This window comes from Rhizophagus irregularis, chromosome 5 (genome assembly GCF_026210795.1).
Source record: "Rhizophagus irregularis chromosome 5, complete sequence".
NCBI lineage: Eukaryota > Fungi > Glomeromycota > Glomeromycetes > Glomerales > Glomeraceae > Rhizophagus > Rhizophagus irregularis.
The window spans coordinates 3,723,429-3,735,704 of NC_089433.1; the positions used below are offsets into that span (position 1 = coordinate 3,723,429).

At 24.7% G+C, this 12,276-nt stretch overlaps 3 protein-coding genes across 3 annotated transcripts; all 3 read left to right on the forward strand.

Annotated features, from left to right (window-relative positions):
• Positions 1-1,320: 1,320 nt before the first annotated feature.
• On the forward strand, positions 1,321-3,080 carry OCT59_025333 (uncharacterized protein). The gene is made up of 2 exons (XM_066137772.1): positions 1,321-1,604; positions 1,676-3,080. The coding sequence occupies exons 1-2, from the start codon at positions 1,348-1,350 to the stop codon at positions 2,850-2,852; spliced, it is 1,434 nt and encodes a 477-aa protein (XP_065992025.1). The 5' UTR covers positions 1,321-1,347; the 3' UTR covers positions 2,853-3,080.
• A 3,571-nt stretch (positions 3,081-6,651) lies between these two features.
• OCT59_025334 (uncharacterized protein) lies at positions 6,652-8,158 on the forward strand (the record flags this gene model as incomplete). Its single annotated transcript, XM_066137781.1, has 3 exons — positions 6,652-6,908; positions 6,979-7,054; positions 7,289-8,158. The coding sequence occupies 3 exons, from the start codon at positions 6,652-6,654 to the stop codon at positions 8,156-8,158; spliced, it is 1,203 nt and encodes a 400-aa protein (XP_065992026.1).
• A 2,179-nt stretch (positions 8,159-10,337) lies between these two features.
• On the forward strand, positions 10,338-11,843 carry OCT59_025335 (uncharacterized protein; the record flags this gene model as incomplete). Its single annotated transcript, XM_025330960.2, has 3 exons — positions 10,338-10,594; positions 10,661-10,757; positions 10,971-11,843. The coding sequence occupies 3 exons, from the start codon at positions 10,338-10,340 to the stop codon at positions 11,841-11,843; spliced, it is 1,227 nt and encodes a 408-aa protein (XP_025165145.2).
• Between the last annotated feature and the right edge of the window lie 433 nt (positions 11,844-12,276).

A 12,276-nucleotide genomic window follows, 5' to 3' on the forward strand; every position in this document is an offset into this window, starting at 1 on the left:
TGTTTATTTGTATACGCTGATATCAATTAATCCATAAAAAAAACTAAATAAAAATAAATTCTTCCATTTTACTTACTATATATTAATGATAGGATTAATTTTATTACGTTCTTTTAATAGTCCTTCATATAGAAAATAAACAAAATTTAATGAACAAATCATACCAAATGATAAAATTGATAGACTGTCACTCATAGACAAAATACTAGTTGGATTTTTGAATGGCAGAAAGGAATCCTTTCTCATAATAATTTATTTATATAATTTGTTAGATAAAAAATTTTTTATAGATAAGTCATAATAATAAAAATAGAGAGAAAATCACTGTAGATGAGTTTATAAATAAAGTTACTGATAGTATAGTAGGTCAACTACTGGGCGGTCATTCTTGAAAAACAAGAACCAATAAATTACACACAAATAGACAGAACCCACTTGTGCTGCTTTGAAGGAAATTATATTGCAAGTATGTGACTAATATATCTAGTTATCTAATAAAAGAAAAATAACTTGTTTTATTTTACACAGTATACCATATTAATCTTTAGAGCGTCTGAAGTGCTATAATCACAATAAAGGATATAAACATCATTAAATTTATTATAAATATTAAATTATATGTTAGATTATATGTTAAAAGTTAGTGCTTTGTTGCAAATTTTTAATTTATTTCTAGTTTATTCAGTTTAACTCAGTTTAATTATGATTGAAACTCCTGATTGTGAAGGGATTTGCTTTCTAAGAATTTTTTTTGCTGTAAATTTTTAAAACAGAAAGGGCATCTTAAAACATTAGGTCAATTAATTATGCAAATAATTAAAATACTTATTTGTAAATAAATGTTAATATATTATACATTTCATACCAATTAAACAAATTTTAAAAACGCCAATATGATGAAAATTGCAGATCTATCCATTCCAAGTTAGAACATTTATATTATTTCCACAAAAATTGAATCAGAACTCTTTACTCATAAAAATGATTTACTTGAATTTCAATATAATATTATATCATCAAAAAAGCTTTTTTATTTTAATATGAGAACTTGGGAGCTCTTGATGCTTTAAAATGATAAAATTGAAAACTTTCGTTTAAAGGAACTTTTTATATTAATATAAAGTTTACTATATAAAAATCTTTGAATATTCGGTTATAGTTGAACAAAAATAGTTAGACCCGAGTAACGTGGCTTGCATTGTGAAACGAAATTTATACTTATTTTATCTAGTCAATGATTATATAATTGTACATCAATATAATAATTATTATTTAACTTGCCAAATTTAAAAAAAAGTTTTTTTTTCTCTTTTTTTTATTTTTTTTTTAAGAAAAAAATCGTAAATAATGTCTACTGAATTGTTTTCTAAATTATTAAGCCAAAACTATATTGAACTATTAGAAGATAACGAATATTATGATATTACAATTGAAGTTGGTGAAGATCCTAATGTAAAAATTTTTCGTGCTCACATGAATATTTTGTGTTACCGTTCTCCATATTTACGACGAATATTAGCTTCCAATAAAAAGAACAACGATAACGTATTAACCCATATTAAATTACCGAATATATCACCGAAAAATTTTGAAATTATTTTAAGGTAAGCTTTTTAATTCTCACAATCAAATTTATATTACTATAAATAATTAATATTTAAATTTTTTATTATAGGTATATTTATGGTGGAATTATTTCATTGAATGGACAAGAAACTTCGGAAATTTTAAATACATTGGTAGCTGCGGATGAGCTTCATCTTCAAGAGCTAGTTAATTATTTACAAAAATATTTAGTTGAAAATAATTCTGAATGGTTAGAACAACATTTTGAACTTATTCATCGGACAAGCTTCCAATCTAATAATTTATCAGAACTTCAACAATTTTGTACAAACTTAATGGCTGAATTTCCCGAAAGAATATTTAAGTCATTTGATTTTACTTCCCTTCCTGAAAAATCTCTAATTTCACTCATTAAAAAGGATGATTTACAAATGAAAGAATTTGAAGTGTGGGAACATGTATTAAAATGGGGTTTTGCACAAAATCCAAATCTTGTTTCAGACCCTGACGCTTGGTCAGACGATGATTTCGAAACAATGAAAAATACTTTGCAAAATTGTTTGCCCTTAATTCGATTTTTTTGCTTATCATCTAAAGAATTAACACAAAAAGTTCGTCCGTATCAAAAACTCTTAAGTAAACAACTTTATGAAGACTTAATAGATTCTTATATGGACCCTGATAGGGTATCAACTGATAATATTTTATTTCCTAGAAATATCAAAACTATTGATTCAAAATTAGTTAATTCAAATATTGTTTCATTTATTTCAAGAAGGATTGATAAAATAGATGTTAATTATAATAGAAAATTTACTTATATTAGAGAATATCTACCGTACAAATTTAAATTATTATTAAGAGGAAGTAGAGATGGATTTACTCCTAAAAAATTTCATGAATTATGTGATGATATATCTAATACTGTTACGTTTTTTAAAGTAAAAGGGGAGAATGAAATTATTGGCGGATATAATCCTTTAAAATGGATGTCTTCTGATGGATCTTGGCATAAAACTGATGAAAGTTTTATTTTTTCTTTTAAAAATAAGGATATTAATAATGCAATAATTAGTGATATAGAAGAAACAAATTGTGGCTTTTATAATGGCTTTCAATATGGTCCATCCTTTGGCAATGATATTAATATATTTAATTCTAACGATCAATTTGCAGATTATAATAATATTAGTTATTCGAAGCAACATTATAAAAAGAAGATAAGAGATTCTAGAGGTGATTTTAATATAGAAGATTACGAAGTATTTCAAATCGTAAAACGCTAGTTTTATGAGACAAATAAATTCCTATTACCATAAGAAATCGAAATTATAAACTAAGGATTTTAATTGGAGAACGTATTCGTGTTTTATTTTAATCATTTTTCTTTTTTTTTTACATTACTGAAATAATTCCATAGTTCCGTAGCTTGTATTACGTTTAATACTCGGACATTTACCAATCTTTTCTCTTATGAAAGCTTTATGTATTAAAGTAAACCTATTTTTTAATGCAAATAACAAATAAATATAAATAAATCATAAATTTTTTTTTAAAATCCAAAAATAATAACAAAAAATTCCGCAACAAAAAGTTCAAATGTATTAAATGTATTGTATTGTCGTATTTGTATTTATTAACTTTATTTATAACGTATCTTGCATTATGAAACGAAAATATCTAGCCATAGATTATAATTGTAACAATTATTATTAACAAATTTAAAAAAAAATTTTTTTTTTTTAATAAAAAAAAATTCGTAAAATAATGTCTACTGAACTGTTTCTAAATTATTAAGTTGAAAATTATATTAAACTACTATTAGAAGATAATGAATATTATGATATTACAATTGAAGTTTTTCGTATTCATATGAATATTTTATGTTATTTCACGAAGATTGATTTCTAGTAAGATAATGTTATCACACATTAAATTACCAAATATCACCGGAAAATTTTCAAATTATTTTAGTGTAAATTTTTTTAAATATTATACACTCAAACTTATCTACATAATTTTTTTTATGTAGGTATATTTATGGTGGTATGTTTTCGTTAAATAAACTTGACATTTCAGATTTTCTTAAAATTTTGGCGCTGCAGATAACCTTCATCTTCAAGAACTAGTATTGAAAATAATTCAAATTGGATGGAGCAACATTTTGGGTTTACTCAACAAATTAGTTCACAATCTAATAATTTATTAGAATTTTGTACAAATTAAATGTGAAAAAAAATATTTAAATCTTTTGATTTCACTCACTTTTTGAAAATCTTTAATTTTACTTATTAAAAGAGCCCCGTAAAAAAAGTCGATCCGTTTTTTATATTCCATCTTTTTTCCGTAAAAGGCTCATATTTCCGGAATTAATAACCTTATATCACGGAATTTATCGAATTATTTACATTTTCCGTTGAATGGATCCGGGTTTTTACAAAAATAGCGGATAAAATTTTTATAGAAGAAATTGAAGTATGGGAGCATTTACTAAAATGGGGTCTTGCAGAGAATCCAAATCTTATTCCAGATCCTAAATCTTACTTCAAAACGATAAAAATATTGTTTACCTTTATTTAGATTTTTTTGGTTTATCATTTTGAGAATTCTCATAAAAAGTTCGACCATATCAAAAACTAGATCGACAACTATTAAATATCTTGGTAGTGTGTTAAAATACAACGTTCAAGAAAAATTAATGATTCTCAAATTAATGATTGATCCTAATATTATTTCAACTGTTTCAAAATGGGTTGAATAAAGTGGTTATTAATGATGTTTACCATATAAAATTTGAACTATCTATAAAAGGATATACTCCTAATAATTATGTGATGATAAATCTGATACTGTTACATTTATTAAAGTAAATGGGATGGAAGAAATTGTTGGTGGATATAATTCTTTAAATGGGAATCTTCTAATATTTGGGAACTAATGATAGTTTTATTTTTCTTTTAATAATAGAAATATTGAAGATGTTATAATAAGTAATGTTAAAAATACAGATCACGCATTGAATTATCGCTCTGATTATAGTACATATTTTGGCCGAGATATTATTACATCATATAGTTCTAGTGATCAATTTACAGACTATGACAGTATTCGCTGTAAAAAGGAAAATGATAAGAGATTCTGAAGGTTTATTTTTCTATAGAAGATTACGAAGTATTTCAAAACATAAAGCTCTAGTTTTATTGGGACAAAATAATTTCTTATTATCATAAGAAATTATTAAGATTTTAATTGGACGGAACATCAGTATTCGTACCTTATTTTAACTTTTTTTCTTTTCTTTTCTTTTTTTACAACTAGACTGGATTAGATACCCGTATTTCCGGTAATTAATAATTAATACGGTTTAGGTAACGTCATTTTTACAATAAATAAAGTTTAAAATAAAAACAGATATGATTATTGCATATTATAGTAAGAAGATAACAAAAATGATACAACAAAAAATTCCATATTTAAAAAATTTAATAATGTACAACATTACTGTACTTATAGATAATGGATATAATAGCACTTTCATGCGTATTTGCACAATATATGATGTTATCTTTTAAAATATGAAGAAACGTGATAAAAATGGGGAATGGGCACTTGCTTTAATTAACATTGTTTTGTGCCAAGGGTCAATATTATATAAACAATTTTCTAAAAATTGAATATGCCCTGTTTTATTCTGACGAAGTATTTCATGAATCAAAACTTTGATAAAATATCTAATTTTAACAAACTTCTTTGTTTACAAAATAAAGTGGCATCAATATCTTTTCAGAAACATATGAAAAAATTAATTATCTCTAGATAATGAACGTGTGATTAAAGGAAAAATTAAATCAGTCCTATTATTATAAGATATAAACGGGACCCAGAAATATACTGTATATATGGATCGGGTGGAGAAAAATTTTTTTACTATGAATTGTACACAGAAACTTTTTATATGAGTAATACGCATAATTGACACCTGATATTGAAAATCCTGCAAAAATACGCAAATAAAATTCAAACATTAAGTTATAATTATTTTATCATGACTTCTATATTATTTATAAAACCAAATACTACTGTGAAAAAATAGAATTTATTCTAATTGTAGTTGAGGTATAACTAAAGATAGTACTATTTTTCTTTTACGAATAGGAATATTAAAGATGCAATTATTAGTAACGCAATAAATGTAAATCGTGCAATTTATTGTAACATTGATTGTGATCCATATTTTGGCGATGATATTATTATATGGAATTCTAAAAGTTAATCTATAGATTATTATGGAATTTGCTGCAATATTATGAAAAAAAGATGAGAGATTCTGAGATTGCGAAGTATTTTAAATCATAAAGCGCTAGTTTGAGATAAAAATAATTTTATTTCATATAAAAAATCGATATTACAAACTATTAGGATTTTAATTGTAGGGAACGTATTCGTATTCGTCACTACGGACTAAAAGATTTGAAGGTCCTTTGGAATTTTCGTCTTAGTGGCTGGGCAAGATATTGGTTTGCAATAATGTAGGATAAAATTGTACTATTTGAATATTAAATGAAAACTTTGGGTGGGTGGGTATCAAAGTCGTAGAGTTAGATCTACTGTAGAAGTTGAATTAAGGTTAGAATCGCAGATCTAAATTAAAAGTATTGCTTTTATATCTATATTTTAAATAAATACACTATGAGTTCTGCAACAAACCATGGCGAATTTATGAAATACTCCAAAATTTGTCCGTCATGTAAATTAAATAAAAAATATTTGACAATTGACAGTATTTTAACAAAATTTATTAGTGATCAGTCAAAAATGAGTCCCAAAAAATTTTTTGTACCCCAAATCTTGTCTCTAATCAATTTTTCCAGCGTCATTATTTGACATTTTTTGGATTCCAGAGGGAGCATGTCAAATTTCATAAATCCGTCGCAATGTTATGTTAATTAACTTTATTAGTAAGTTGGGCTTGAATTGTGAAACAATTGTGTAACGAAATTTATATTTTACATATATCTAGCCACGGGTACATCATAATACCAAATTTTTTTAAAAAAAAATTTTTTAAAAAAAATTCGTAAAATAATGTCTACTATACTGTTTTCTAAATTGTTAAGTCAAAATTATATTGAACTATTAGAAGATAATGAATACTATGATATTACAATTGAAGTTGGTGAAGATCCTAATGTAAAAATATTTCGTGCTCATATGAATATTTTATGTTACCGTTCTCCATATTTACGACGAATATTAGCTTCCAATAAAAGAAACAACGATAACGTATTAGCCCATATTAAATTACCAAATTTATCACCGGAAATTTTTCAAATTATTTTAAGGTAAACTTTTTGTTTATTTTTACAATCGAACTTAATTAAATAAATCACTTAATTCTATATTTCAATATAGGTATATTTATGGCGGTATTCTTTCATTGAATGGACAAGAAACTTCAGATATTTTAAATACGTTGATAGCTGCAGATGTACTTCATCTTCAGGAACTAGTTAATTATTTACAAAATTATTTAATTGAAAATAATTCTGAATGGTTAGAACAGCATTTTGAACTTATTCATCGGACAAGCTTCCAATCTAATAATTTATCGAAACTTCAACAATTTTGCATAAATTTAATGGCTGAAAATCCTGAAAAAATATTTGAATCGGTTGAGTTTACTTCTCTTCCTGAAAAATCTTTAATTTCGCTTATTAAAAAGGATGATTTACAAATGAGAGAAATTGATGTATGGGAACATGTGTTAAAATGGGGTCTTACACAAAACCCGACTCTTGTTTCAGATTCTAAAAATTGGTCAGATGATGATTTCAAAACAATGAAAAATACCCTACAAAATTGTTTGCCGTTAATTAGATTTTATTGTTTATCATCTATTGAATTCTCGCAAAAAGTTCGACCATATAAAAAACTTTTAAGTCAACAACTATATGAGGATTTATTAAATTCCTATTTGGATCCTAATAGTATATCAGCCGATAATATTTTACTTCCTAGAAAGATTAGAATGGATAAAATTATCGATTCAAAAATAGTTAATTTAAATATAGTTTCAGTTATTTCAAGAAGAATTGATAAAATTGAAACTGGTTATAATATCAAATTTGCTCATATTAGAGAATTTCATTTATCATACAAATTTAAATTATTATTAAGAGGAAGTAGAGATGGATTTACTCCTGAAAAATTTCATGAATTATGTGATGGTATATCTAATACTGTTACATTTATTAAAATAAATGGGATGGAAGAAATTGTTGGGGGATATAATCCTTTAAAATGGAAAAATAGTGGTTTGGGTAAAACTAATGATAGTTTTATATTTTCTTTTAATAATAAAAATATTATAGATTTTGTCATAAGTAATGTTAAAAATACAGATCATGCATTGAATAATAGTCACTTTAATTTTGGTCCATATTTTGGTCAAGATATTATCATATATAGTTCTAAAGATCAATTTACAGATTATGATAGAATTCGCTGTAAAAAGCAATGTTATGAAAAAAAAATAAGAGATTCTGAAGATTATTTTTCTATAGAGGATTACGAAGTATTTCAGATCGTATAGTGTTAGTTTTATTATGACAAAATAATTTCTTGTTATCATAAGAAATCGATGAAGATTTTAATTAGAAGAAACGTATTTGAATTTTTTTCACAATTAAAACATTATTGTAATAATTCCATACCTCCATAGCTTGTAGTACGTTTAATACTATTATACTGATTACTCAAAAAAAAAAAAAAAAGATGCGCATTTTGTTGAAACTGTTGAATTTTAACCTTCAAATTTTCCGGTGCACATCAAAGTAATCAAACTGCTTCTTCCTATGAATCTGTAATACTATAAAGAATTTTTTTTGTACATCGGAATAAAAACTAGTAAATTTGATTAGTACTTTAAAAATTGTAAGATAAAAAAAATTTTTTATTTATTTAATCTAAAAAATATTATATAATTTAGTCTTAAGTAGTCACATTATGTAGCGACGGATGTATAAAAAGTTGCCCCAAATATAATATACAAAGGTATTATGGATAATATTTAATTTAATTAATTATAAATTAAACATTTTAGGATATGGTTTTATTATTAACGCTTACTACTGTCTACTGTACTAGATTTTTATATAACGATGACGCGCAAACGTCACACATCATTTAATCTTTGTCTATCATTAAAATTATGTCCTTTGCGTTTAAAATTATCATTTATAAACATCAGTACACCAATCACATCACATCATAATCATTTTAATGACACTTACCATCGCTCGGAGAAAATTTCATTCAATTTCATTGAGTTTATTTTAATTAGATAGCACCTTCTGCTACATTTAGATAACATGTAACATAATCCTGCGTCAAATTCTTATTTTAGGTCGTATGGATTGTTTAGCCGTAATTGGAGTCGTGTTGATACAAAATCCGTATCATTCCATTTCGAGTCATATATTCCATTTAGGAATTCTTAAAAACTCAAAAAAACTCAGTGATATAGTAGTAAAGCTCAAATAGTTTTCAAGATTTTTTATATGAAGGATATTAAAAATCCATACTAGAAAAATTTTAATTTTGTATACATAGACGAAAAAGTTTAAAGGAGTATTTATAAAAAAAGAAAAACTTTATTTTTAATTAAATTTATTTTTCTTTGGATTAAATTGATTTTTTTTTTTTTTTTTGGTTTAAATTAAAAAATTTCTATTTATTGTATTAAAATGACAAATAAAAATATTTCTATTGTGATTCATTCTTTATTATTATCTTAGATAATTCTAAATACTGTACAAACATTAAAGTTCTTTCTTAAAAATTTTATATTCCTTTATCACTTACAAGTTACAATCTTAAATTTCATTGTAACCTCGTCTTAAGTCGAAACTGAGTAGTGGTATCGCGGGACATGATATTGTCGAAATAGATGAAAAAGAAATCGTATTTTAAATATAGCTCGCGATTTAATTTTTGTTGCAAAGTTAATGTACTATATTTGTATTTCAAATCATTTACATCAAAATCAATTTCATAAACCTTCTTGTAAATTTATAAAGTATATTGAACAAGTGAAATGTCGCGCATTAATAATATCATTTGACTGCGGTAGAAGACATTTGCTGCGTTGTTTCCGTGGTGACTCTTTGTATGGTTTCTGTCGATTGGTCTAGACGAACGTAAAATATATTCTTATTTATTTAAAAAGAATTCTTTTTGCGGTAATAAAATTATGAGGCCGCCAAAAGTAAGGGAAGTTACGAATAAATTTCTTTTTTTTAAAAAATAACGTCGAAATATATCACCCACTAAGCGAATGAGGCAAGAAAAAATTAAAATTTGGTATAGATAATAAAAATATTAAATATTTTGAAGGTTTAAAGACCAAAACAGTTGAAAGTATTTTTTTTCATACGAAACGATTTTGAATGAGGTGTAAAGTTAAAACGTAAAGTAAAAGATTTATTGTATTTGGAATTTTTTTTTTTCGCAAAAATTAATACAAAAAAATTTTTTTTTATACAAATAAAAGATAAGTGAAACTCGGAATTGTAGATCTAAATTAACATTACTCTATTAACTTTATTTATAACGTAAGTATAACGTACCTTGCATTGTGAAACAGAAATTTATACTTATATGTCTAGTTACAGATTATATAATTGTACATCAATATATTTAACTTTGCTAAATTTAAAAAAAAGTTTTTTTTTCCGTTTTTATTTTTTATTTTTTTTTTAATATGAAAAATAATGTCTACCGAACTGTTTTCTAAATTATTAAGCCAAAATTATATTGAACTACTAAAAGATAATGAATATTATGATAATACAATTGAAGTCGGTGAAGACCCTAATGTAAAAATATTTCGTGCTCATATGAATATTTTATGTTATCGTTCTCCATATTTACGAAGAACTTTGGCTTCTAATAAAAAGAATGTCAATGATGTTTTATCGCATATTAAATTACCAAATATATCACCGGACATTTTTCGAATTATTTTAAGGTAAATTTTGTTTATTTCACGATCGAATTTAAATTTAATTCCCTAATTTTAAAATTTTTAATATAGGTATATTTATGGTGGTATTCTTTCATTAAACGGACAAGAAACTTCAGATATTTTAAAAATATTGATAGCTGCAGAAGTGCTTCATCTTCAAGAACTGGTTGATTATTTACAAAAATGTTTAATTGAAAATAATTCCGAATGGTTAGAACAACATTTTGAACTTATTCATCGAACGAGCTTTCAATCCAATTCTTTATCAGAACTTCAACAATTTTGCACAAATTTGATGGCTGAATCTCCTGAGAAAGTATTTAAATCGTTTGATTTTACTTCACTTTCTGAAAATTCTTTAACTTCGCTTATTAAAAAGGATGATTTACAAATGAGAGAAATTGATGTATGGGAATATGTGTTAAAATGGGGTCTTGCACAAAACCCAACTCTTGTTTCAGATTCTAAGAGTTGGTCAGATGATGATTTCAAAACAATGAAAAATACTCTACAAAATTGTTTGCCCTTAATTAGATTTTTTAGTTTATCATCTATTGAATTCTCGCAAAAAGTTCGTCCATATCAAAAACTTTTAAGCCAACAACTATATGATGACCTATTAGATTCCTATTTGAATCCTAATGTTATATCAACCGATAATATTTTACTTCCTAGAAATATTAGAATGGATAAAATTATTGATTCAAAAATAGTTAATTTAAATATAGTTTCAGTTATTTCAAGAAGAATTGATAAAATTGAAACTGGTTATAATAGCAATTTTGCTCGTATTAGAGAATTACATTTACCATACAAATTTAAATTATTATTAAGAGGAAGTAGAGATAGATTTACTCCTGATAAATTTCATGAATTATGTGATGATATATCTAATACTGTTACATTCATTAAAGTAAAAGGGGAAAATGAAATTATTGGTGGATATAATCCTTTAAAATGGATATCTTCAAGTCTATCTTGGCATAAAACTGATGAAAGTTTTATTTTTTCTTTTAACAATAAGGATATTAATAATGCAATAATTAGTGATATAGAAAATACAAATTTTGCATTGTATAATAACTATCAATATGGTCCACATTTTGGCGATATTACTATATATAGTTCTAATCGATCTTCAGATTATAATAATATTTACTATAAAAAGCAAAATTATAAAAAGAGGATAAGAGATTCTGAAAGTAATTTTTATATAGAAGATTACGAAGTATTTCAAATCGTAAAGTGCTAGTTTTATGAGACAAATAAATTCCTATTATCATAAGAATTCGATGAATATTTTAATTAGAGGAACGTATTCCGGTATTCGTATTATTTTGAATTTTTGTTTTTTTTTACAATTAAGACATTATTGGAATAATCCCATACGGATATTGATTAACACTTACAAATCTTTTTCTTATGAAAATTTTTAGCATATAATTTCATTTATATAGTAAAGTAAACTACTTTTTTAAAATAAATAATCAATTTTTTTTTAAATCTAAAGTAACAAATGAACAATTCGTTTCTTCGTATTAAATTAATTTTCAACTCATAAAGAAATTGATTTAATTCAAGTACTTTGAATTTAAAATTGGTTGCAAATTAGCAAGATTTTTATGTTCGTAAAGCATTTCAACTGTTTGGAATTCGTAATAAACCTTTGTTGAATTAATTGAGAA